The 25834-nt window shown below is 43.1% G+C and overlaps 1 protein-coding gene across 4 annotated transcripts; it reads left to right on the forward strand.

Moving 5' to 3' along the window:
• Positions 1 to 1935: 1935 nt before the first annotated feature.
• On the forward strand, positions 1936 to 25462 carry Nup42 (nucleoporin 42). 4 transcript variants are annotated; one of them, XR_006070316.2, is made up of 8 exons: positions 1952 to 2182; positions 4284 to 4506; positions 6172 to 6266; positions 12030 to 12106; positions 12756 to 12842; positions 15945 to 16029; positions 16914 to 17591; positions 23534 to 25462. XR_006070316.2 is itself a non-coding variant. In XM_006995947.4 (7 exons), exons 1-7 carry the CDS (start codon positions 2053 to 2055, stop codon positions 17477 to 17479), a joined length of 1263 nt encoding a protein of 420 aa, XP_006996009.3. In that variant the 5' UTR covers positions 1936 to 2052; the 3' UTR covers positions 17480 to 17783. The 4 variants fall into 4 exon arrangements, 2 of the variants coding, with proteins under 2 accessions (XP_006996009.3, XP_076422869.1); XR_013049823.1 differs by lacking the exon at positions 23534 to 25462 and adding an exon at positions 18175 to 18499; XM_006995947.4 differs by lacking the exon at positions 23534 to 25462 and having other exon boundaries at positions 1936 to 2182; positions 16914 to 17783.
• Positions 25463 to 25834: the final 372 nt, after the last annotated feature.

Below are 25834 nucleotides of genomic sequence, written 5' to 3' on the forward strand. Positions count from 1 at the left end.
TGCCAGTCGTCCCTGGCATTTCCTTGTCAGCCTATAACTGCATTGCACAGTCTTCTACCTTGCACTTCTCATGGCCATTTTTTTCTCTTGTGTAAGTATCTTCACATAGTTCTTTTATAAATACAGCAATCAGTTGGGCTCTGTTACTTTTTTTACTTATGTGTATGAATGTTTTGTCTGTATACATGTATACCATGTGTGTGCCTAGTGCCCACAGAGGTCAGAAGAGGGGGTCAGATCCCCTGAAACTGGAGCTATAGACAGTTGTGAGCTACCATGTGGGTACTGGGAATTGAACGCAGGTCCTCCTGAATAGCAGCCAGTGCTCTTAACCTTGGAGCCATCCCCAGCTGGCCTGGAAACAAGATATCCACCTGCCTCTGCTTCCCAACTGCTGAGACTAAGGAGATGTACCAACACATCAGATGGGCTCTGGTACTGAGAGTCTTAACTATACCAAAGACTTAAGAAAATCCAATTTACTTCATCCAATATGACACCAAACCAGTTCTCACAAAACCTCAGTAAACTGGGACTATGAAAGGGCATTTCACTGGCTGCAGCGTTTAACACTTGGTTGATCCTTTTGAATACCTTGTTTCCTCCAAAGATTTTTTTAAAATTTCACTTTGATCTTCCTAGTGTTCCTCCTTTTTATAACATACAAACTAATTTAGTGGGGGGGGGGTGTTAAAAAGTAGTTTGAAGCGAGTGTGGTAGCTCACACCTTGGTAGGCTGAAGCAGGAGGATGACTAACTTTGAGACCAGCCTGGGTTATAACTACATAGAGAGCTGTGTAGAATGTGCTCATACTCTTCCTATTACTGAGACAAAACCTGGCAAAAGCAACCTCAGGAAGTGGGTTGCTTCTGGCTCACAGTTTTAAGGGTACAGTCCATGGCAGCCTGGAAGGGATTTCAGCAAGAACATGAGGCAGCTGGTCACATTGCATTGCAGTCTGGGAGCAGCAATGGATGCTCAACTCGAATTTGCCCTTTTATACGATGTGTGACCCCTCTCCATAAATGGTGCAGCCCACACTCAGGGTGTCTTCTCTCCCGCTAAACCTTCCTAGAAGCATCCTCACAGACATGTCTTGAGGTGTGTATCTATGGGGATTCTAAATCTAACACCTCAAAATGCAGAGATATGTGTCTATGGTGATTCTAAATGTAATCAGCTCGACAATATTAACCATCACAAGTGTTAAACTTACTAACTAGAATTTTGCTTGCAAAGTTAATATATGGAATGTGCCAGGTGTGTTTGATCCTAGCACTTGGGAAGCAGATAGGTAGGTCTCTGTGGGTTCAAGGCCAGCCAGGGCTACATAGTATGATTGTATCTCAAAAAAAAAAAAGAAAGAAAGAAAGAAAGAAAGAAAAGGAAGAAGAGGAGGAAGAGAAGAAGTAGTAGAAGAGGAGAAATGGAATGTTTTCAGAAAACCCTTATTTGAAGCTGTGCATCTAAAAAAAAAAAAAAAGTGGGCTGCTTCTGTGTCAGCTGTCCAGACAATTTTCATTATTCTCGATAAAATTTCAAAAGGCAATATTTACGTGAAATTTTGCGAACAGGATTTCTCAGTGTGCAGGAAGACAGTATCAACCAAGGAGCTGTTCTACTTTTCGCCTGCAGTGCGTCCGTTTTCTGGTTACAGCCGGCTTTCTCTGAGTCGTTCTTTTTATGAGCCCGTTTTTACTTTTTTTTTGGCTAAATAAATGTAACGAAGGACTGAGCCTCGCAAACTACACCCAACCAGAGCCTTGGTGTTTATCTGCTTTATCAGGCACCCTGTAGATACGGGTCGGTCCCCGGGTCCAACGCCCGACGCCCTTTTCAACACCTCGCTTTCTCAGGACCTCTTGACACGTGAGTTGGCAGGTCGGCTCTCCTCACATCCTATTGGCTAAAGCCCACGCCTCTCACCGCGTGGGGGACGGGTCACAGAACCTCTGGGCGCGGGGGGATGACGTCACGTCGGCGACGGGGCTTCGGTTGAAAACCGGCCGTCCCTGCTGACTTGAAGACCGCGTAGCTGGGACGGCGCTACGATGACCATTTGCCAGTTTTTCCTTCAGGGCCGGTGCCGCTTCGGAGACCGCTGCTGGAACGAGCACCCTGGCACCCGGGGCGCGGGCGTGGCCCGGCAGCCGCCACCACAGCAGCCGCCGCCGCCCTCAGGTGACGCTCCCGGAGCCGCGAGCCAGGGTCCCCAGATGCGGACGCTCACCCCACCCCAGTTAGGGTAGTCGTTTCGGCCGATCAGACAGGGACAGGGCTTTGGACCTGGGTGCTCGTACCAAACACTGCGTTTTTAAATTCGTATATTTTATCAAAACCACTTTGTTGGTGAATGGCAGTGTTGGGAGAATTCGCGTGGGTCTGTCCAGACTTACTGCCTACTTTTCCCTTCCTTGTCCTTGACCGCATGCTCTTAAAATTTGGGCTTTAGTTAGTAGGGTGGGACGCTGGGCTAAGAACCTTACAGGTTTTGAGGAAAGAATATTCAGGGGCCAGGCATTAAACCTCCCGTACAACACAAAGTTTTAAAAGTCAGAGTAATATATTTTATTTTCTTAGTTTTGGATCTTAGTTTTTGACGTTCATCACTGGTTGCTTCTCTTTCTTTCGTCTTTAAGCCTATCCAATCCCCATGGTTGCATGGAGGAGACAGATTGTGTCATCCATCTACAGTTGATTAGCGAAATACTCCAAAAGTTAGGACTCACATTCTGGTAAATTCTGGTGTGTTCCCAGGGACTGCTGAGAGTAATGTTTGTCGTGTCGTCTCTGGAATCCTACTTTAAGTGTAGTAATTTGGAAGTAAACGTTCAGTAGATAAATAATTGGATGAAAAAATACAAATAAAACTTTAGGATGAAAAGAAAGAAAAAGAATGCTTTGGAGTTTCAAGGCCAAAATTAGGGCCATCCAGTGCAGCATAAAGGAAATTCATTTCTATGCTGTGTGATTCCCCCCTCCCTTTACACACACACACACACACACACACACACACACACACACACACACAAAAGATTTGGAACTTCAAAACAAAATGCCATTAATTTATACTTAAGAAACATGGTTCAGCTGTCTCTTCCATTTTCTATTTCTCTTTGGATTTATGAAGTAGTTCAGAATATGGGTACACTTATCGTTAGGTTTTTAGTATATGTTAAATGATATATTTTCCAAATCAATCATAAGATAATTACCTTCATCCTAGCCTCAACTACGAAGTGATAAAATTAAAAACAATATGAAAACCAAAAAGAAGTCCTATTGACTCATTTTTTTATATTTATGAAGTGTTAGAAATCTGCCCTGTACTTTATCCACCTATTAGTGAGCTCTGTAACCTCCATATGAAAGGTAAGTATGTAGGTATTGCAACCACAGAGGGAAGACTGAGACAAATGGCCTTTAAATATCTGTTAAGGACAGATGGTAAAGTTTAGTCCTTTTTATTGACCAGTGTATTCATTGTTCTCTTTCATCCATTGTCTGTGAAGAAGCAAATTAATGGAAACACAGCTTTTCCCAAACATACACCCAGCGCTAGGTCAAATCAGGGGCCTTGAGCATCCTAAACAAAGGCTCTTCACTAAAGAAGCTTGGGACTTGTATCTTCTGTTCATAGGCAGGTTAATAGGCTTATAAAAGCTGAACTCAGCAATGTATCTCTATTTTCCTATGGACTTCTAATTCTCTTGATCTCATCTTTTAAAATTTTTATTTTATGTGCATTGGTATTTTGCCTACATGTATATCTCTGTGAGAATGTTGGATCCCCTGGAACTTGAGGTACAGCTGTGAGCTGCCATGTGGGTGCTGGGAAATGAGTCCAGGTCCTCCAGAAAAGCAGCCAGTGCTCTTAACTGCTGAGCCATCTCTCCAGCCCATTGATGTCATTTTTGTTGTTGGTGGTGGTTGGTTGGTTTGGTTTTTGGGTTTTTGTTTTGTTTGAGATAAGGCCTCACTATGTAGCCCTGGCTGGTCTAGAACTCACAGAGATCTGCCCATCTCCACAGTGCTGTGATTAAAGTCATACACCAACACACCTGGCCTTGGCCTCATTTTTTTCAGTGCAATTAGGACATGTGATTTGTTATAACATGTAAAAAGCTGTAAAGCATAAAGAGATTCTCATTTAAAAACAGTAGAAAATAGCACTTTATTAGCATTTGTATAATTTCTAGAAATAATAAGATAAAATGTAATGGAGATTTCCAAGATTTGAAAAAGTTACCAATTTTACAATTCTTTTTCTGGATTATTTTAGGAAGCAACAGGCGCGGATGGAATGCCACCAGCCAGAGGTACTCCAATGTCATCCAGCCATCCAGCTTCTCCAAGTCTACGCCATGGGGTGGCAGCAGAGATCAAGACAAACCAGTATTCGGCTCCTTTGACTCTGGCGCTTCCACCAGCAGAGGCTTTGGATCATCTCAAAACCCTTTTGCATCACCTGTCTCTGATGAGCAGAAAGATGAAAAAAAACTTCTGTAAGTTAAAGTTTTGTAGAAAGTCACCACCCAATTGCTTGGTTTTTCTAGAAGCACTTAGTGTTTTCTTTGAAAAAGAATAATACTGAAAACCAGAGTAAGCAAAACTGTATTAGCACATTTCAAAGGCTGGTCCTGCTTACAAGGTCAGAACAACTGTGATCCTGAAGATTACTGGTAAGAACGCTTATTTTTCTTTGTAAAACTTTTACTTCAGTTACCCTATTTGAAGTTCCATAAACAGTGGATTTCTATGGGGTTTTTTGGTGGTGAGCAGGGGTTGTTTTATTTTAAGACAGGGTCTCCCTTCGTCACCTTGGCTGGCTTGGAACTCACATCTCATTATCTGTGCCTCCAGAGTGCTAGGATTAAAGGTGTGTGCCCAGCTATTGGTTTTTGAAATGATGAAGATTGAACCTAAATTTTTAAGTGTATGGGGCAAGCATTAAGAGAGAGAGAGAGAGAGAGAGAGAGTAAAGAAGGCAAAGTTCTGTTTATTGTGATTCTAAGTGTAATAGCATATTCTCTGTGATACCTATTGGTTTACTAATGGTCACATGGTAGATGGAAAGAAACTTTAATCTAGAGTCAACTCTATCCGCAGCTTTGTTTCGGATTAATTGTTAAATGCATGGACCTGGAGACTGGAGAGGTGGGTGGCTCACAGGTTAAGAGTATTGGTTGTTCTTCCAGAGAACCTGGGTTCAATTCCCAGCACCCACATGGCAGCTCACAACTGTCTGTGACTAGTTCCAGGGGATCTGACACCCTCACACAGACATACATGGCAGGCAAAACACTGAAGCACATAAAATTAAAAATAAATGAATTATTTTTAAAAACATATTTTTAAAGTGCATGAACCTGTTTCCTGTATTACAAAGTAAAAAAATTAAGTAAAATATTTCTGAAGTCCTATAACCCACTCTTAAATTTTAATGCTTCTCCATAACTAATAGTAGTACATTTTGTTGTTCCCAGTTAACAATTGTGGTACTTAATTCTTTAAAAAATATTGTATTTCTGATATTGTGTATTGTATTTAGTTTTTTAAAAAATATTGCATTTTAGATAATTCTTTTTTTTTTTTTTTTTTGGTTTTTCGAGACAGGGTTTCTCTGTGCAGTTTTGTGCCGTTCCTGAAACTCGCTTTGGAGACCAGGCTGGCCTCGAACTCTCAGAGATCCGCCTGGCTCTGCCTCCCAAGTTCTGGGACTAAAGGCGTGCATCACCACCGCCCGGCATTTAGATAATTCTTAAATATATTGATTAGTCTTTCTGTTAATTAGAATGCCTACACTATTAATTATTCTAGATTATTTGTAACTACAAAATAGAAGGTGTTTGCTGTTTTTGGAAACAAGTTCTCGATGTGCAGCCCAGATTGGCTTTAAACTCGATGTCTTACCTACCTGGCCTCAAAATCCTCAGCCATCCTGGTGTTGGAATCACAGCTGTGTCCACTACACTCAAGTTGTCATTTGTATTTCCGTGAGCTTCTGGTGTAGAAAATAGAATGAAAAATATGTAAATGTATATATTTATTTACTAGAATTTTAATTTTTAATATTCAACTTCATAAATAACAAATTTTAACAAGCAAATGAAAATATCCATTACTCTTCCATTTTTATTTATTTTCATTTTCTTTCTCTTTTTTTCCAGGGAAGGAATTGTTAAAGATGTAGAGATTTGGGAATCATCGGGGCAGTGGATGTTTTCTGTTTACTCACCAGTGAAAAAGAAACCTAACATCTCAGGTAACTAGGGAACACGTTTGGTTGGATTGTTGGTTGGTTGGTTTTTGTTCAGTGCTGAGGATTGAACCCAGGCCTTCATACATGCTAGGCAAAGCCCTACCACTAGGCTATGGACCCAGCCTGTACTTATATATGTATGTGTATATAAAATAGATTCTAAAGTTCTTTCTAAAACTGAGACCATGCTAAATGTATTTATTCCAAACTTAGGAATAGCTAGAATTTGGTCTTTGTTTAAAGTATTCCAACTGAACTTCATCAATCAGAGACTGAGAGTGGAGAATGTAGTTCTTTTCAGTTGTGTTATTTTCAAGAAAGAATAGTAAAATCAGGACCCACCACAATTCCAATTCTGTCAATGGAGGAAGAAGCTCTGCTGTATCAAAACCACAGAAGCTCCTAGCCACCTCAGCAACCAGCAGGGTCACAAGCTGCCGCCATTACAGCCTTTGGGGCCTGGTTCCATTATTCTTTGGTCGCTTCCAAGAATACTTACTTTTCATAAAGCCTGTAAGACTCTCCTGTTTGAAGATGAGGAACTACAGGTGCGGTGTTCCTTTAGAATGTGATCCCTACGGCCTCTCTGAAACTTGGGCTACTGAGTTTTTCCAAGCCTGCTCTGGGAGACGTTGAGTCTTTATCCTCTTGAGGAAACTACAGACATGGCTTAGGCCGGAGCCCTTGAAGTTAGTGTCCGAGAATTCTAGGAATGCCACTGTACCTCACCCCTCACCTCGTTCTCGCCTAATTACTTTCTTATTCATTTAAATATTAATTACTGAGTTTGATTTGTCCTACTCCCTGATGTGCATGCCAGGGACGCATCATAAGGTGAGCAGGCAGGGATCCCTGATGTGCATGCCAGGGACACATCATAAGGTGAGAAGACAGGGATCCCTGATGTGCATGCCAGGGACGCATCATAAGGTGAGCAGGCAGGGTTCCTCTCAGGAAGCTTCTGTTCTGGAGGAAAGAAAATGAGAAACAGTGAAAATAGATCACTTAAGGTAGTGATAATTTCTGTAAACAAAAGAATAAACTAGGAAGCCCTAGGTTGGCTTAAATATTAGCACTTACGTATTGCCAAGTATTAAATCTTAATTAGTTCAGGGGTGGACCTGAACCCTAATGTCCTACAGCTGTGGTTCTCAAAACATAGACTGTAGAGAGCTCTAGGTGGAGTTACCATGCTAAATTATATAGGACATTCAGTTAAATTTAAATTTCAGATAGCAAAGAATATTTTCAATATATGTGCATCCTGTGTAATATCTGGGACATAATTAATAAAATAGTTATTTTATGTCTGAAATTTCAGTTTACCTAGACATCTCAGATTTTTGTTAGCTAAATCTAGCAACCTATCCCTGACATGTCTGTAGGAACTATATATGTTTATAAAAGTTTTCAGAATAATACTAAGATACTGATGTCCACCTTCAGTGTTGAAATTTGTACTATCAGTACAAAAGCGTTGTTGAATAAAACTGATGGATTTAACATCAGCTGAGGCAGAAGCAGCAAACTGCTGGTAGACTATAACAGTCATGTAAAGAAGAATCTGGAATGTCATTCTAACTTTAGAGGGGGCAAAATTATCCCTATCTAATGAAATAAAAATTACTAACTTTTGAAACCTCTTAACCATTGAATATGCATTTTAAATATTGTCTCAGGCAAATGGGAGGTACATATAAACCATGCTTTGCCCTGTACCGGCATATGATGTTCACTTTGAGGGAGAGCACTTGGGTTATCGTGTGACTTGGCCACAGGCAGACTTTATTAGACAGAATAACAACTGTGGTTATTCAGACTTAGCCTTGGCAGGTATTTTCTGAACAGTGAATGAGATAAACCTGTGTCATCTCAAGGGGTGGTGGGCTGGTGGCAGGGTTATCGCTGATAATAAAACTGAAAGTTTCTAGGAAAAGTTAGTCACGATAAACCTTTCTGTCACACAGACACAGTAGCTTCTCGATACTCAAAGTCTCTTCTAGAATAGGACACATTAATATGTGAGGATTTCAGGGTTGATTTGTTTTTTTCTTTAGGTGTTCTAGAATGCCCTGTGTCAATGTATGGAAATTCTGTAGGACATCTTAACTAATATTCAAGACTGAAGTGTTATGTTACAGAATTATTCTGACTGAAATCTATTCTGAGTCCAAGATAAACTAATGAATTATAACACAACAACACAAAAGGTCGATTAGCTTTTGAGTTTGCTTTATAACTGACCTTTAAAAACCTCCCACTTAGGAAGAGTTTCTAGTTTAATTGATTTTTTGCCTGTTTTTTTCCTCCATTCTTTCATTGTTTCCTATTGAATGAATCCAGGTGTGTCAGTTGAAGCCTTAAATCTCATGTTAACCAAGTAGCAATGGTATATCATGAAAGAGTACAGCTCTGTGAGGTATGCAGGAGGAGTCAGACAAGTCCATACTATGATGTTGCTGGGTAGATGCACCTGCGCGCATGTATGTGTGTATGTGTGTGTTTCTGTTGTAGCCAAACATCTTTTCTCAATGTGGAATTTTCTAATGAAGTTGTTTCTGAAATACATCTGATATGCTTTTCAAATGTTTGAAGTTTAAAAAAAAAAACAAAAAAACTCCCATTTGTCTGGGCATAGTGGCACACACGTTTTAAAAAAAAAAAATCCCAACTCTTTGAGAGACAGAGGCAAGCAAGTCTCTGTGAGTTCAAGGCCAGCCTGGTCTACATAGTGAGTTCTAAGACAGCTAGAGCTACATAGCGAAATCTTGTCTCGAAAAACAAAACACAAAACCCTTGCACTCCACTTTTCCAGTATTGGTGCATTGTCAAAGAAGAATATCCACATTTATCTGGAAAGGCCATTGACTTCTCTTTCCAGTGACATATCTGTGGAATGTAGTTTTTGCGCAACAACCACACTGCCTTGGAGTGAATGCAGAAACATGCAGAAGCACATGCAGGAATCCAGTAGTGGGGGCTGGCGAGATGCCATTCCGCATTTAAGAGTGTGTACCGCTCTCGTAGAACATGTGAGTTCAGTTTCCAGCACCTCTGTTGGCCAGCTCACAGCTGTCCTGTAACTAGCTCCAGGACAGAATAATGCCACATTCTGACTTCTACAGACATCTGCACTTACACGTCACTACTCCAGAACAGATGCACATACATACGCATAATTAAAAGTAATATATTTTTTAGAAAATCTAGCAGTTTGTTAAGCCAAATGTTAATGAGATCTGTAGACAGATTTTTGCTGTTCATCTCACTAATCTTATTTTTTTGTTTTGGAAAATAAATGTATGTGGATATATGCATGGTTCATTATGAAGAGCTAATTTTGCCTCTGTAGCTAGAATATTTCTTTGGTACCATGTCCTTGTTTGCTTTTCTGTTGTTGTGATAAACACCATGACCCTAAAGCAACTTGGAGAAGAAAGGTTTTTGTCTGGCTTACAGGTTAATAGTCCATCATTGAGGGAAGCCAGGACAGGAACTAAAGGCAAGTAGAGCTTGTAGAAGAAACCACGGAGAAACACTGTTCACTGGCTTGCTTCCCCAGGCTTGCTCAGCTAACTTTTTCACACAGCCCAGGTCTAACTGCCTAGGGATGGCATTACCCATATGAGCTGGGCCCTCAGCCCTCATGAATCAATTAGTAATTAAGAAAATGCCCCACAGACATGCTCACAGGCCCATCCTCAACTGAGGCTCTTTCCAAGAGTGTCAAGTTGACAGCACCCTTCCAAAACCTGAGAAAATAGTTATTCACGTAATTTTCTGTGTTCTGTGATTCAGATAAGAAACTCTGGTTGATCACCCCTTGAAAGAATACAGAGTAATTGAGACGGACAGTGTCCTTGAAGGAGAGCTGTTGTTCATTCTTATGAAACACTGTTAGAGCTAAGCCCTGAGTAAAGAGAAGGTATCTGTTGTAGAAGATTGGGGAAACCATTCCTAGCAATTATGATAGCTAGTGCAAAGGCCTTGAGGTCAGAGCCATGAGTCCAAATCACTGAGGAAAGAAACTAACAGAAATAATATAGCATAAAGCCAGGGCAGTAGCCAAGGTCCACCTGGTATGAGTCTATTGGGTGTACAGATATGAAGCGCTTAAGCAGAAGGATGTAGGCTGATTTTAAAAAGCTCACTCAGTGGTACAGGAGGGGAAATGAGCCATTGGGACCAGGAGCAGGTTGAGAGGCAGGGAGGCAAGTTAGGAAGTGATTGCTGATGATGAGTTAGAGCTGTTGGCAGTGGAGACAAAATTGGTCAAATATGAGTTCTGTTTTGAATCAAATTTTGATATTTTAGGTACAGAAAAACAAATCTAGTATGATTCCTGAATGCTTTTTGCCCTGGACTGTCGGTGCCACTGGAGTAAACTAAATGGTAGCGGGGTTCCAAGGAAGTCTGTAGAAAATAGCAACATTTCCTTTCTTAGTCTTCTCAGTGCTGAAAGGTACAGTCATTGCTGTGGACAGTAAAAATTGCTAAGTAGTATAGAGAAATGGAAACTTTTTTTGGTATTTCCTTTAAAATATATGCATATTAAGAGCACTATCTGCCGGGCGGTGGTGGCGCACGCCTTTAATCCCAGCACTCGGGAGGCAGAGGCAGGCGGATCTTTGTGAGTTCGAGGCCAGCCTGGGCTACCAAGTGAGTTCCAGGAAGGCGCAAAGCTACACAGAGAAACCCTGTCTCGAAAAACCAAAAAAAAAAAAAAAAAAAAAAAAGCACTATCTGATCTTCCAGAGGACCTGGGATCAATTTCTAGCATCCAAATGGCGGCCCACAACTGTCTATAACTCCAGTTCCAGAGGACCTGACACTGTGCACACACGTGGTGCACATGTATTCATGCAGGCAAAACATCCATACTCCACATCATTTATGTATTCATATATTTCTCTCTATCTATATAAAGTGATCATCTAGTTTTGTTTTCTTTGGGCTTGCTTTTTTTCAGTCTGACCCCAAGATCTCATTCATGCCAGGCAAACATCCTACCACTGAGCTTTATTTCCTAACCCCTGGTATCCTACATTTAATTTATCAATGAAAGTACGAGAACAAGCATCCTTTTGTGTAGCGTCCTTTGTCTGCATAGATGCATAACTATAGGTATCTGAAGTTAAATCCTAGAATTGTAGGTCAGAGTCTGTGAACATGGCTTATGGACAGTTTGCCTCAGAACATTCCATAGCATGTTCAAAACAGCATCTTATACCACACACAGAGTAACAGTAATGATCATTTGTTCTTATGTTTGCCAGTCTGTAAGGAGAGCATTATATCACTAAGTTACATTTGTAAATTTTCTTTATTTACTAGCCTTTTGAAGTTCTAGCGAACTGCTTGTACTTCCTGTCTTTGCCATATTCTGTACTGACTTATGAATAGTAATAAAGACGTTAACTCTTGTGTATGCAATTGTGGTCTTCCTGATTTATCGTTTGCCTTTTAAATCTGTTTATTATTGACTTAACAGCATTTTTTAGACTAGAGTTTGAATGTGTAGTCAGATCTTCCATTTTCCTTTCACCCTTTATATTTACAGAATTCTTCTTCATTCAAAGATGAAATAGCTGTATTTTCTTCTAATTTAATAATTTAAGCATTAGTATCTGGGCTTTGAATTGTTCTCCTATGACCTTGAAGTTTTTCTGATAACCAGCATTAGCACATTTTCTTGTCTAGCACGCAGCCCTACTACCAGAATCAGCAATACCTACTGTTTAAATTCCAACTGATTCCTCACTTCAGGTTTCACAGACATTTCACCAGAAGAGTTGAGGCTTGAATACCAAAACTTCTTAACCAGCAATAACTTACAGAGCTATGTAAGTTTGTTTCCTGTTCCTCTACCTCAGTAGCACTTGGCTATCAGTTATTGTTTTGGTGTTTGCAGTGGCTGGCTTGTGTGTGGGCACATTTGGTGAGGGCTGTTAATTGTTTGAAGAACAATGCCTGTTTTATTTTTATTTTTAGACTCTTTGAAATTGTTTAGTTGTCTAGACTGATAATGATGTACTATAGCGATTAGGGATATTATTTTTTTATTATAAATTACCCATCAACCAGTCCTAGAACTCAAACCATCTGTCTTTTGAAAAATATTATTGCTTCTGTTAGGTGCGGGTCCCATGATTTTTACTAGAAAAACAAAGTGACATAAACAGCAGTTCTGCTAAATAGATATAACACTTTTGAATACCAGACATTCAAAAGAAAGGTCTGAATGGGTGGGTCAGGAGCATAAGTTGGGTATCTGGAGGAAATGATCATCTCTGTTGTCTACAGCCAGAACTATGCTAGCACACATCACTCCCCTCCTGTCCAGATAGCATCATTCCTGCACTGCCAGGTGATCACCCCTGAGAGCCAGGGAGTTAGTGAACAGAGAGAGGCAGCTAGAGCTGGGGTAGCTCTGGCAAACAGGAGCAGGGGTAAGTATTCAATACTGAGTTATTTTTTGTCTTCTCTCTTCAGCTAAATTCTGTTCAACAGCTAGTAAGTCTATGGAGGAATAGGATAAATGAACTGAAAAATCTAAATATGTCAACCAAAGGAACTCTGGTGAGTGTTGAATTTTCTTCAAAGAAGTATCTCATCTATTGCTTTTGTGTTGTTTTGTGAGACAAGAGCTCGCTAATTAGACCAGGATATCCTGCAACTTGCCATGTAGCCCAGGCTGGTCTTGAACTCAGAATCACCTGCCTCAGCCTCCTCCTTGCTGAGATTATAGACATTCTCCACCATGCCTAGCTTTGTATTGCTTTTGTTTATTTCTTGAGACAGGGTCTCATCTGGCTGGCCTGGATCTCAGTGTGTAGACCAGATTGGCCTCAGACTCATAGAGATCCCCCTCCCCCTCCCTCAAGTGCTGGGATTAGAGGTGTGCACTGGTTCTATTACTTTTTTAATTTTTTAATTTTTATTATTTTATGTATATGAATGTTTTGCCTGCATGTGTGTCTGTGCACTACATATGTGCCTGGTCCCATGGAGGTCAGAAGAGGGTGTAGGATCCCCTGGAACTGGAGGGAACTGGAGTTACAGACCATTGAGAACTGTCATGTAGGTGCTGGGCATCAAACCCAGGTCCTCTTGAAGAGCAGTCAGTTCTCTTAACCTCTGAGCCATCTCTCCAGCCCCCCTAGTGCTTGCAGGAGGAGCTTCATTTTGAAAGGTAAAATCTCTGGAGAACTAACTCTGCATGTGATCATTTATAGTTAAAGCCCTAGATCTTATTTGTTTCTCAGAAAAGTAGGGACAAGATTTTTTTTAAAAACAATTTTAGTTAAACATGGTAGCACACTCTTTTAGTTCCAGCACTAGGGAGACAGAGGCAGGCAGCTCTCTGGGAGTTCGATGACAGCCTGATGTACACACTGAAGTCCAAGACAGCTAGGTCTGCTTAGAGAAGCCTTTCTCAAAGTAAATCAGTAAAAGTAAAAACTGTTTTTAGCATAAGGTTTTTAATGGGGGTAGGACTAACTTTAAAAACTGGGAAGTATTACCATTTCAAGTACTTAAAGATGTGTGTCTGTTGCCTTGCTGTTGTATAATGCCGTTTGAATTTAGTGTGGTTGTTTAGACGTATTCTGACTCCAGCTGAGAAGTGACCCCATCACCATTGATGAGCTCATAGAACAGTAATAACTGAGTCTAAGGAACTGTTTGATCCTCTGGGATGAATGTTGAAGGGTCCCTCGGCTGCTGATCTGAGGCAACCCATCTTAGCCTGGCTGAGCACACATCATCATAGTTCATTCTTTTATCATGAGTATGGATAGACTTCAATTTGTCTAGCCATTTACCTCTTTACCTGTTGGTGACTATTACTCCAAGAAAGAGAAGCAAGGGAAGAACAAAAAAACCTGTATGAATCTGTCTTATGAAACTATGGAAGAGAACACAACTTGTCTGTAGTGATGAGCAGATAAACAATTGTGGAGGACCAGAAGTTGAGAAAGGTTGTTATCTGCCTGGGAAGAGTATAGGGAGCTCCTAAGGTTAATAGTAATGTTCTGAATTTTGATTGTGCTGGTTATAATTATGTCAGGATTCATTAAAATGTGTCAAAAGTGAAGCATCTATGTCAGGGGTTCTCAACCTGTGGGTCATGACCCCTTTGGAGTCAAATGATCTTTTCACAGAGGTTGCATATCAGATATCCTGTAGATCAGATATTTACATTACAGTTCATAACAGTAGCAAAAGTACAGTTGTGCAGTATAACAACAGAAATAATTCCATGGTTGGGGGTCACCACAGCATATATTAAAGGGTCACAGCATTAAGAAGATTGAGAACCACTGCTCTGTGTGAACATGATAAGGTAGTCTAAGATGCTTCCAAGGGAAAGAAGCTCAACTGCCTTAGTTTGACTAAGAGGGTCTTGGAGCCAGGTGTGGTAGTATACAGCTTTCATTCCAGCACTTAGGTAGAAACAGCTGGATATCTATGAGCTCAGGGCCTGGTCTACGTAGTGAGACCCTGTGTCAAAAAAAAAAGTCTAGCTGGGCGTCAGTGGCGCACACCTTTAATCTCAGCACTTGGGGGATCTCTGAGTTCAAGGCCAGCCTGGTCTACAGAGTGAGATCCAGGACAGGCACCAAAACTACATGGAGAAACCCTGTCTTGAAAAACCAAAAAAAAAAAAAAAGTCTTAGAGGGAAGGAGTCAATGAAAGGTTCTTTGAAGGGCATCTGTCGTCAGAATAGGACAGTCGACTGGGTTTTAGTTGTGAGCTTTTTATAACATGTGACCTCACTTGAGTTGAAGCATTTGAGTAGACTGGGCATGCTCTTGACAGCCTTTTGACCTCTATCTAGAGTGCCTCACAGATGGAGGTTTAACTTTATAAACACTGAAGTGCACTTTTTTAAAATGTAATTTTATTTATTCTTGAAATTTTTACATATGGATACAATGTATCTTGATTTTTAAAAATGCTTTTCTGGTGGTAATTGTAGATGTAACCAACCGTCTTATTAAATAAGAAACACAGAAACAATGTAAAAGAGAAAGCCAAGAAGTCAGAGCTCAGAGCTAAAATCTCACCCTTCCTCCTGCTGTGTCCCAGCTTCCCGAAAGAGAGCTATTTCCTCGTGTGTCAGTCGTTTCCATAGTCATTCTGCCTTCTCATTGGTTGTAAACCCAAACACGTGACTGCCTCGTCACTGTCTGTATGTACAGCCCCCCAGGTCTTAAAGGCATATGTCTCCAATGCTGGCTGTATCTCTGAACACACAGAGATCTATGGGATTAAAGGCGTGTGCCACCATCGCCATGCTCTTTCTATGGCTCTAATAGCTCTGACCCCCGGGCAACTTTATTTATTAACATACAATCAAAATCACATTTCAGTTCAATTAGAATACTACCACAGGTAATATGCATTGTTTTTATAAATTTAACAAGTGCAAAATTAAAATCATTCCTCAGCCAGAGATAATAATGACTCACTTCTATACATTTTTCTATATAAGTTCATGTTAGTTGGTTGTGCATTCTGTAGAGTGTTATAACCTTTTCTTTTCATGAACACATTATGGGCATTTTGTATGCTAGATATTTAAATGCACTTTTGAGTAATACGTTTTTAAATGTCGTGTATACAAACAGTACATGAGAACTATTCATCAGGTGCTGTATTATTTGTATTTTTTAAAGCTCTCTGATGTCAAGGATGGAGCCAGTCAAGCAGCGCCTGCATTTGGATTTGGAAGCAAGCAAGCAGGGACGTTTGGGTCATCAGGTAAGAGACGGAGTGTGGCATGTTTTGGTGACTCACAGAAGTGGGATTTCAGAGGTTTCAACTTTACAAAGCCTGAATCACCATTTTAAATAATTCTCACAAATTCCTCCATTATGGAGCCTTGAAGAACTTACTTCAACAAATGCTTGGGAAAGGCAGGTCAGAGGGGGTTATACTGTGGCTCAGCTTGTAGAAAGAAGTACTTCTGTTTTTGAGACAAGATCTCACTCTGTAGCCCTGGCCTGGCACTCACTATGTAAACCAGGCTGTCTCTGCCCCCTGAGAACTGGGATTACAGATGTAAACCACTGCCCAGCTCTAGAACTTTTTAGGAATATTTTCTCAGTTTCATAGGGAACTGAACATGATGATATATATATAATTCTAGCATTCAGAGGCTGAAGTGAAAAATCAAAGTTCAAGGCTGTGGTTGCTGGTGGCACCCATCTTTATTCCCAGCTCTCAAGAGGCAGAGGCAGGTAGATCTCTGTGAGTTCGAGGCTAGCCTGGTCTATAGAGCAAGTTCCAAGACAGCCAGGACTACACAGAGAAAACACTGTCTCACAAAACAAAGTTCAGGGCCAGCCTGGCCTTCCTAACAAGACTCTGCCTCGGGAATCTGATAGGAGTCTACCCCTGTGCCTTTGGGGACTTTGTCATCCCACAGCTGTCGTGTAGCAACTCTGGTGGAAAGCATGGCAAGCCGAAAGGGCTCATGGGTGCAGGTGAATCATGGTAGCAGAACTGTCAGGGCCGTGGGGTTCAGAGGGTTTGCTCTAACCTTGTTCTCATTTGCCCCTAAACTCTTCAGTATCTACACGAGTCTGAAATAAGACAAAGGAGGAACGTGGCTACATTTTTCTGACTGTAATCTGTTTTTGTAGGTTTTCCAGTGGATAACAGCAGCAGCAGCAATGTTCAGAACTTTAGTTTTAAAACAAGCTCTGGATTTGCCACTGCCCCTTCAGGAAGCACGCCTGTGTTTGGAAATCACCCAGCCTTTGGGACCGGGCCCTCTGCTGGTTCTGCAGTCGCTTCCTCCACTCCAGCCTTTGGATTTGGGAAACCTGAAGCCACATCTGCTGCTTCATTTTCGTTCAAGAGCCCTGACACTTCTGGTTTTGGATCACCTGGGTTTTCAGGGTTTCCATCTTCCTTAGCAGTGAGTCCTTTCGGCCCTGCAATGGCCCCTGCCTTTGGAAGTGGCGGATCTGTGGCTGGTTTTGGTAGCCCTGGCTCACAGTCTCAGACTTTATTTGCCAAACCTTCTAATGACACATTTGGAGGTAGCAGCCTATCAGCCTCCCTCCCGGTCTCTGCCACAAATAATGTACTGTTCACCCCCAGGGATCAGCTGACAAAAGAGGAGCTGGAACAATTTCAGTCCCAGAGATTTACTCTGGGGAAAATCCCACTGAAGCCACCACCCGTGGAGCTCCTGACTATATAAAGGGCGGTGTCCAATACAGAACGGCTTTAGCCAGGCGTGTGGCGTATGCCGGTAGTTTGGGAGGCTGAGAGAAGAAATGCCACAAATTCAGGGCCAGCTTGGACTGCACAGAGTAAGTCATAGATCAGCCAGGTCTTTGTGAAACCCTCAAAGAAAAGATGAATGGTTTTTCAAGAAATGTTTTCGTAGGGCTTGGGATCACTGGACCCTCACACATGCAGCAAGTTCTACCTAAGCCACACTCCATCCCGAAATATGGCTTTTAAGGTTGTCTTGAATTACATAATAATACACCCCCTCTAAACCTGCCTTTCCCGAGCATTTGTTGAAGTAAGTTCTTCGAGGCTCCATAATGGAGGAATTTGTGAGAATTATTTAAAATGATGATTCAGGCTTTGTAAAATTGAAACTTACAGAATTATACTTTTCTGAGTCAGCAAAACATGCCACATATTCAAGAGTAAACTCTATTCCTCATATATATATATATATATATATATGAGCAATGTAAGGTTTTAATAATTTGAGGGATTTAAAGGTTAACATTTTTTGAAAACCTAGCTAAATAAAGTACAGCCCAAAACTTAATAAGCAAGGGAAATCTTTTGTACTATAATTATGAATGGAATGAAAAAATACAGGGTACTGAATAATTTTCTCATTCTATTCCAATTTATTACCCATCCCTTTAATAGGGATGCGGAGAGTGGATGCTGGAGATCAAACCCAGGTACAGTGTCTTGTGCATGTCACTGAGCTACATCCCCCAACTCTTTTTTTAAATTATGTGTGTGGGTGTTTTGCCTGCATGTATGTCTGTGTACCACTTGCATGCCTGATACTCATGGAGGGTGTCAGATTCCCTGGAACTGGAGTTACAGATTATGAGCCACCATATAGGTACTAGGAGTTGAACCCTGGTCCTCTGGAATAACAGTCAGTGCTCCTAACCTCTGACCCATCTCTCTGGTCCCAATTCCTGCTTTTTAACGTGGGAGAAAAAAAAAAAAAAAAGAACAAGGAAGGTGCTGAGGAGAGAGCTGAATGGGTAAAGGAATTGCTGCATGTGTGTGAGGACCTGAGTTTGGATACCCAGGAATTAAGGATGGCAGTGCATGAGTCTGTCACCCCAACACTGGAAGGGCAGAGACAGGTGGATGCCCAGAACTTGCTGACCAACCTTTCTAGCTGGATCAGTGATTTCTAGAAATCCTTTAAAAAACTAAGGGTGGAGAATGACAGGGAAGACACCCAACACCTTTGGCCACCACACATATCTGTGCATAAACATACACATGCATATCTCAGACCAAAAAACAAAAGTAAATGTCTTACCTAATGAAAGATGAGCACTCCAAATATTCATGCATACAGGCTAAGAATTCAGTTCCCAGAGGATCCAAATTCTGGTCCACTTTAAACAGTGTGACTCCCATCTAACTGTTCAGGGACCTTAGTATGTGAAACCAAATCCATACTCAGGATTTATTTTTATGTTTGATGTTTAGAACTGTCCTTGGTAATTGGTAAGTAGAATATAAATTGTTCCTCCTTTGATCTATGTGTTCCAGCAAAATAGAATCTAAGAATTCTGCCCCATGAACCTTAGGGCCTCAAATGAGACCCACTATAGGTGAATGCTTAGTCATTCCTATTGCCTGGGATATTTATAAAAAACAGAAATTTATACCTCAGAGTTCCATATACTGGAAATCCAAAGTATAATTTACGTGTCTGCTGAGCACCTGGTCTGTCCTTCCAAGGTGGCAGAGGGAAAAACAGCAAAATGATGAAGGCTGTATCCTTACACAAGAGTGAACCTGTTCTCTCAAGGCCTTCTGTAAGGGTTCCCAACCCATCCATACGGGGTCTGTCCTAACGACTTAGTCACCTAAGGGCCCACCTTAGTACAGTCACATTGGCGATTAAGTTTCAGCATAGGAGGGCTGGAGAGATGGCTCAGCGGTTAAGAGCACTGGCTGTTCTTCCAGAGGTCCTGAGTTCAATTCCCAGCAACCACATGGTGGCTCACAACCACATGGTGCCCTCTTCTGGCCTGCAGGTGTATATGCAGACAGAACACTGTATACATAATAATTAAATAAATCTTTAAAAAAAAAAAAAAGTTTCAGCATAGGAATGGGAGGGTGCATCTGAACCTAACAATTGGCCACTGGCTCCCTTAGGTTCCAGGTAACTCAGTGCCTTCAAGGCTCTAAGGATACACACAGAGGACCCCATTAGTCTCAAGTATGTCAGTCGTGCTCGTTTGTAATGCTAGAGCTAGGGAGGCGCTCCTGTCCTCCCACCCAGCCTACCTGGAACTCCGGGCCAGTAAGCTACCCCACCTAGAAAACAAGGTAGATGACTCCTGAGGATCAGCACCAGAGGTGGTCCTCTGGTCTCCACATGCATGTGCATACCCATGCATACACACCTGCACATACGAAAACAACGTGCACATACACAAACGTGAAAAACACTGGGTTACTTTAGGTCTGTTATACCCAGATAATATATGCAGACCATGGGGCCTTTCCCTGGGATTGGGAATATACTGAGTATTCCAGGAGATCCCCCAGGCAAATTTAGGAAACGAGCCTCTCAAGCTGCATTCGGGCTACTTCAAATGTTTGACTTGTGAGTTTGTTTTAATTGCCAGTCTGTTTCTGTGCTCCTGCACACACCAAAAATATGTACATTTAATGGGACTCCAAACTATCAAATAGTACAAAGTTGTCAAAAAAAAAATGCTATGAGTTACTTTAAAAAACAAGAACTAAAAGCAGCAAAGCCCACAGAGTAGAACCAAACTGTATACCTGTGCACGGGCACTGGTGTCAGGAGTCAGAAGACTTAGCGTTCCTAGACTCGGGTCATGGACAGGCTAGAGGCAGCTGACCTAACTGATCCCTCGAGAGACGCAAGCAAGGGCTGGTGCCACACGTGTGGTTATCTGTCAGCGGGAAGCAGTTCTAGGGACCGGAGCAACCAAAGTCCCCCAAACAACCCACTGCCTTCCCAGCGTCCAGATTTCCTCCCCCAGGCCAGAGCAAGTGGTGGAAATGCAGATGAGCTGTGACGGAGAACTGACGAGGAGAGGGTGAGCTGGGCCTCCGGTGAGCTGTACAAGGGCGGATGTTCCTCGGTAGTTCTCAGCACACAAGACATCTGGCCACCAGAAAGAAAAAAAATGCCAATTTAAAAGGCACCCAGGAGGCAAAGGATTGTCTTGAGCTTGAGGTCGTAGTTCAGGGCAGCCTGGCCTCAGAGTAAACTCTTGACTTTCAAAGGCACGTGATTTAACTACACACAAGAGTGACAGTCCTGCTTAAAACATCAGTGGCTAATTGTGGTAGTTCATGTATTGGAATATAGCCTTTTCAAGTGACCTATAAGAACAAAGTAATTGGTTTTCTATTAACTAGCATGTGCTGTGTGATCCAATTTAGAGGGGATATATATATACATATATACACACACACACATACATACATATATATACACACATATACACACACACACATATATATATATATATATATATATATATATATATATATATATATATATATATATATGGCGGTACTAGAAGTTAATGCTGGCTCAAGTTTCAGTGTCCTATTACATATATGGGCTAATTTCATCTTGCCTATGATCTAGGTGCTGTAACCATGATCTGAGTTTTCTAAATGCAAATACCAAGATCTGGAGATGTTAAATGCCCACCTGAGGTCAGTCAACTAACAAGAGGCTGGACTGGATCTGACGCCTGGCCTAGAACCTTCCCTGTCACCACCCCAGTGGTGGCTCCTGAGTTAGGAGCACTTCCTCTTTTTTGTCAGTGTTTTCTGCACATGCATTGCCTTTGGGATGCACTTCTGCAGTTTTACCTTAGGAGTGTTCACGTCAGCAGGACACTGTAATTAGTGAAGCCCAGTGGCCTGAGATGCAGGGTGAAGGAAGTGCTCTCAGGAGGTACGGAACTCCTCACTCCCCTCCCAAAGCTCCGTCCTCTTTTCTTGCTCTCATATGAGGGCCGAGTCCTCCTGCCTGTCCACACAAAGACACTGAAAGAGAGCATGAGAGTGCTAAAACTCCGTGGAGTCATGGGGGCAGGGACCTCTCACGGCCAGCTGTGAGCGTGTGTTTGTTGTGATGCTGGGTGGAGGCCAGTGCTGGACCACTTAGCTGCTGCACATCTCAGCAGTGCACCTAAGCAAAGGGACAGTGTGCCTGTGAAGACTGGGTTTGAGGGGAACCATCTTTATTTTGTCTTTATACCAGCTGGGTGAGATGGAGTGAGCTATCTTCTAAGTCTTATCCATAGAGGCAATAACATCTGTGCCCACAGTTGTAGGAAGGTTAAATTTGAAACATACTAATACAGGTGTCCAGCACAAAAATTGATGCTCCAAATTCCATTATTGAGGAAAATAACACTGGGTCCTAATAGAGAGGCTGACAGGCAGAAACTCTCAGGAAAGGGACGTCCCCTACCCTCCTGGCTAACATTGTCTTCAACGTTTCATTTTGTTTTGAGATAAAATCTCACTGTGCCTCATGCTGGCTTTGAACCTGCAATCCTTGAACCTCCCAAGTGTTGAGGCTGAAGCAGGTGCCACAATGCAGCCGGACCAGTCTGCTGCACTGTTAGTTACTGTTCTGTTGCTGTGAAGAGACACCTTGGCCACAGCAGCTCAGTAAGAAAGCATTTAATTGGGACTGGCCTACAGTTTCAGAGGATTCATCCATTATCAGTATGGCGGAGAGCGTGGCGACAGGCAGGGAGCAATGGTGTCATACTATTTTGTATCTTATTATTTGCAAACATCTTGAACGTTTCATGTTAGTAACATACAGATTTATATGGCTGTTGCCCATTGCTGACTGATTTAGCCATACCCCTAGTTATGGGTCGACAATACTCAAGATTCTAGAACATGGGTCCTTACACCATTGTGAGAATAACTGGAAATGCTGAGTAGGAAATTGTGGATGACTAGTTTTAGTACATCTCAGTAAATGCCCCTGCTTCCCCACAGTATAGGTCTTGAGAAAGCAAGCTGCCTTTACTAGAGCAGAGCAGGTGCCCATGGCTTTGCTGTGATTAATATTCAGCAAAGAACCCTAAGGGTGGAGGGCTTGTTACGGGCTCAGCAGGAATGTCCTCACAGGCTCCTGTCTTGGAATTCTAGGTCCAGGATGGTGATGCTGTTGTAGGAGGTTGTGGGAACTTGAGGCAGTAGGGCCTAGGTGGAGGAAGTAGTCCGTAGAGGAGGGCCTGAGCTTGTTGACTGCCATGGTGTGGATGGCTCTGGTCTATGGTGCGCTTTCTGCCATGAGCTGAAACCAGGAGCCAAACAGCCCCCTTAAATTGTTTCTCTCGGGTATCCAGTCAGCTGTGGTGGAAGCAGCTAGTGTAGGGCTTGATTCCCGACATCTGATCCGCTCTGTTTATTTTTCATTGTTTATTTTTTGACACAAAGTCTCGCTGCCCTGGAACTCATTATGTAGAAGCTGGCCTCAGACTCAGAGATCTGTTTGTCTCTGTCTCCCAAGTGTGCTGGATTCAAAGGAGTGTGCTGCTACGCATGCCACCAGGTTCCTTTTTAGACTCTTTCAGGGAATCCCCAGTATGATGGTTAATGTTGCTGAAAAGACTCCTAGAAGCCTGGAGGTGGTGGCGCACGCCGTTAATCCCTGTACTCGGGAGGCAGAGGCAGGCAGATCTCTGTGAGTTCGAGGCCAGCCTGGTCTACAGAGTGAGTTCCAGGATAGCCAGAGAAACCCTGTCTCAAAAAACGAAGAAAGAAGGGGAGGGAGAAGAGAGAGAGAGAGAGAGAGAGAGAGAGAGAGAGAGAGAGAGAGAGAGAGCCCCCCCTCTGGGTGTGCTGAAGGGCATTTTTAGAGAGTAAACTAAGGTGGGGGTAGGGGTGGGGTGTGAGGAGAAAGGGAAAAAGGGTGCTTGTGTTCTATGTCTCTCTTTCTCTCTCCCCCTCTGTCCCCCTTCTCCCCCTTCTCTCCCTCCCTCCCTCCCTGCTGGCTGCCAAGGTGTGAGCTGCCATACCACTCCCCACCATGATAGCCTGAAAACTGAAGCTGTGAGTCAGCCAGCCTTGCCTTAAGCTGCTGAAGCTGACACCTCACCACGGCACCGGATGAGGACCACTGTAGCCAGCCCTACGTGGATGCTGCCCTGAGCGCATCAGAGCTAGAGAAGAGCACTGTCGGAAGAGCACTGGGAACAGCATTGCCAACACCCTGAGGTTGCCTCTGCTGTGCGAGCAGTTTCGCAGTGTCTGATACTGCTGGACCTACAAGCCCGGCACCGGCCCAGGGGTGGAGTTCACAAGACAGGCCAGGGAGGGGAACTTTACAGGGAGAAATACCACCTTAGGCGGCTCAGTGGTCGGGAGAACGGCGGCAGGGCTTGACTTCCAGAACTCCAGCTTTCTCAGTGGCCACAGAGCTTCTAACTATCCAAAGCTGAGACCCAAATAAGCTGCCACAGGGAGAGGAAAACTCAGGATAGGGAGAAAGGCCACCGGCATGATTCTGCTATCTCTGGCCTCGCGTACTTCTTTGTCCAGGGTAGAGACCACAGCCATCGATACCTGCTCTTTATCACCTCTGAGACTTGAACTCTGGCTCCGCTTCCTCCAAACCTAGCCCACCTGCAGCCCCCTTGACACAAAGTTCCCCCCACAGTCTTGACACCACCTCCTGTTCCAAACACAGTGCTCACCCGGCCCCACCGTCTCCTGTGTGAGAAATATCCCCAGATCCAAACTTACATGCTGCTAATACCTGTCAGCAGTCGTCCCTCTTTCCAAGCCTTCCACAGAGTGCTCACTCAGGCTGCAGAATCTCCTTCCAGGAAGACACCAGTGCCGACCTCATTGTCCAGAGCGTACCCTCATTCTGCTTCTTTCGGGGCTACTCTTCTCTTAAACACAGTGGAACCACCACCAGAGCCGGTGCCGCTCCACCCACAGCGTGTCCACAGGAGCCCTGCCGCCAACAGTCCCCTCTGCAGCCTGGGCAGCTGCTGGCCACTTGGGACACAGAGATGGGGCTGCTTTTCCCAGAGCTCCGGCGTCAGGACACAGCGATCAGGGTTTTCACGCCTTCACGTGGAGTCACTGGTGTTTTTAACTTTTTTATGAGTATGTTTTACCTACCTGTATTTAGGTGTCTCACACATGTACATACATGTATTTTGCACCACATATGTATGTGTGACGTGTGCTTGGTGCCCATGGAGGTCAGAGGAGGGCATCGGGGACCCCTGGAACTGGAGTTACAGATGGCTGTGAGCCACCACATGAATACTGGGAATTGATCCTAGCCCCCCGAAAGGCAACAAGTGTTCTTAACTGCCACACCATCACTCAAACCCCATTTTTAAATTCCTTTATTTTTTGTGGGGGGTGTTTTGCCTGTATGTATGGCCATGCAATAGGTGCGTACAGTGCCGTTGGAGACCAGAAGGCATCAGATCCAGGGGACTGGAGGTGCAGATAGTTATGAGCTGCCATGTGATTATTGGGGATTGGACATGGGTCCTCCGGAAGAGCCCCTGGAGTAGCTGTTTTAAAGGTCACCTGTGTTCCTCTGTTAACGGCTTGCTGTTTTTTTCCGTTGGTTGTACATTTTTATGGATTGACTACCATTTTATTTAGCTACTCATTTTTGGATAGACGGTGGATTGTTTCCAAGTTTATGCATTTTTTTTATTTTTTATCTTATGTGTATGAGCGTTCTTTCTGCAGGTATGGATGTGCACCTTGTGCATGCCTCATGGCCTCAGGAGTCAGGAGAGGGAATCAGATCCCTTGGTACTAGAGTTGTGGATGGCTGTGAGCCACCATGTGAGTGCTGGGAGCCCATCCTCTGCAAGAGAAACCAGTTGTCAGCCTCTAAGCTGTCTCCCCAGCCCCGGGTTTCAGCATTTTCTAATAAACAGATACAGACATCAGTGTGGAAGTCTGTGTGGTCACTCACTGACTCTTACAAATTTACAAAGTGAGGAGGAACCCCCTCTTCACGGCAGCTCCTGTGTTCTCCCCGGTCCCTTCAGTGCCCTCCTGGTGGTTCTTCTCTCCCCTTGCCCTCACTATGACCCCCTCTGACTGCTTCCCACTTAGGCGTGGATCTCAGTGCTGGGGCTGGGGACCAGTGGTCTTGCAGCTTTATAGGATGTGACTTTGGAAAATGCCGCTGGAACATTTGCTAGGATGGTGTCAGTCCTAGAATTTGGCTGTGGCTGTGGCTAGGAGTTGCTTTGAAACTCCACGTGGTCGAGAGGCCAGAGCCGAGTGACCATAGAGCATCCTTGGGGGAGGGGGCACA

The sequence above is a fragment of the Peromyscus maniculatus genome, chromosome 3, assembly GCF_049852395.1.
Source record: "Peromyscus maniculatus bairdii isolate BWxNUB_F1_BW_parent chromosome 3, HU_Pman_BW_mat_3.1, whole genome shotgun sequence".
Taxonomy (NCBI): domain Eukaryota; kingdom Metazoa; phylum Chordata; class Mammalia; order Rodentia; family Cricetidae; genus Peromyscus; species Peromyscus maniculatus.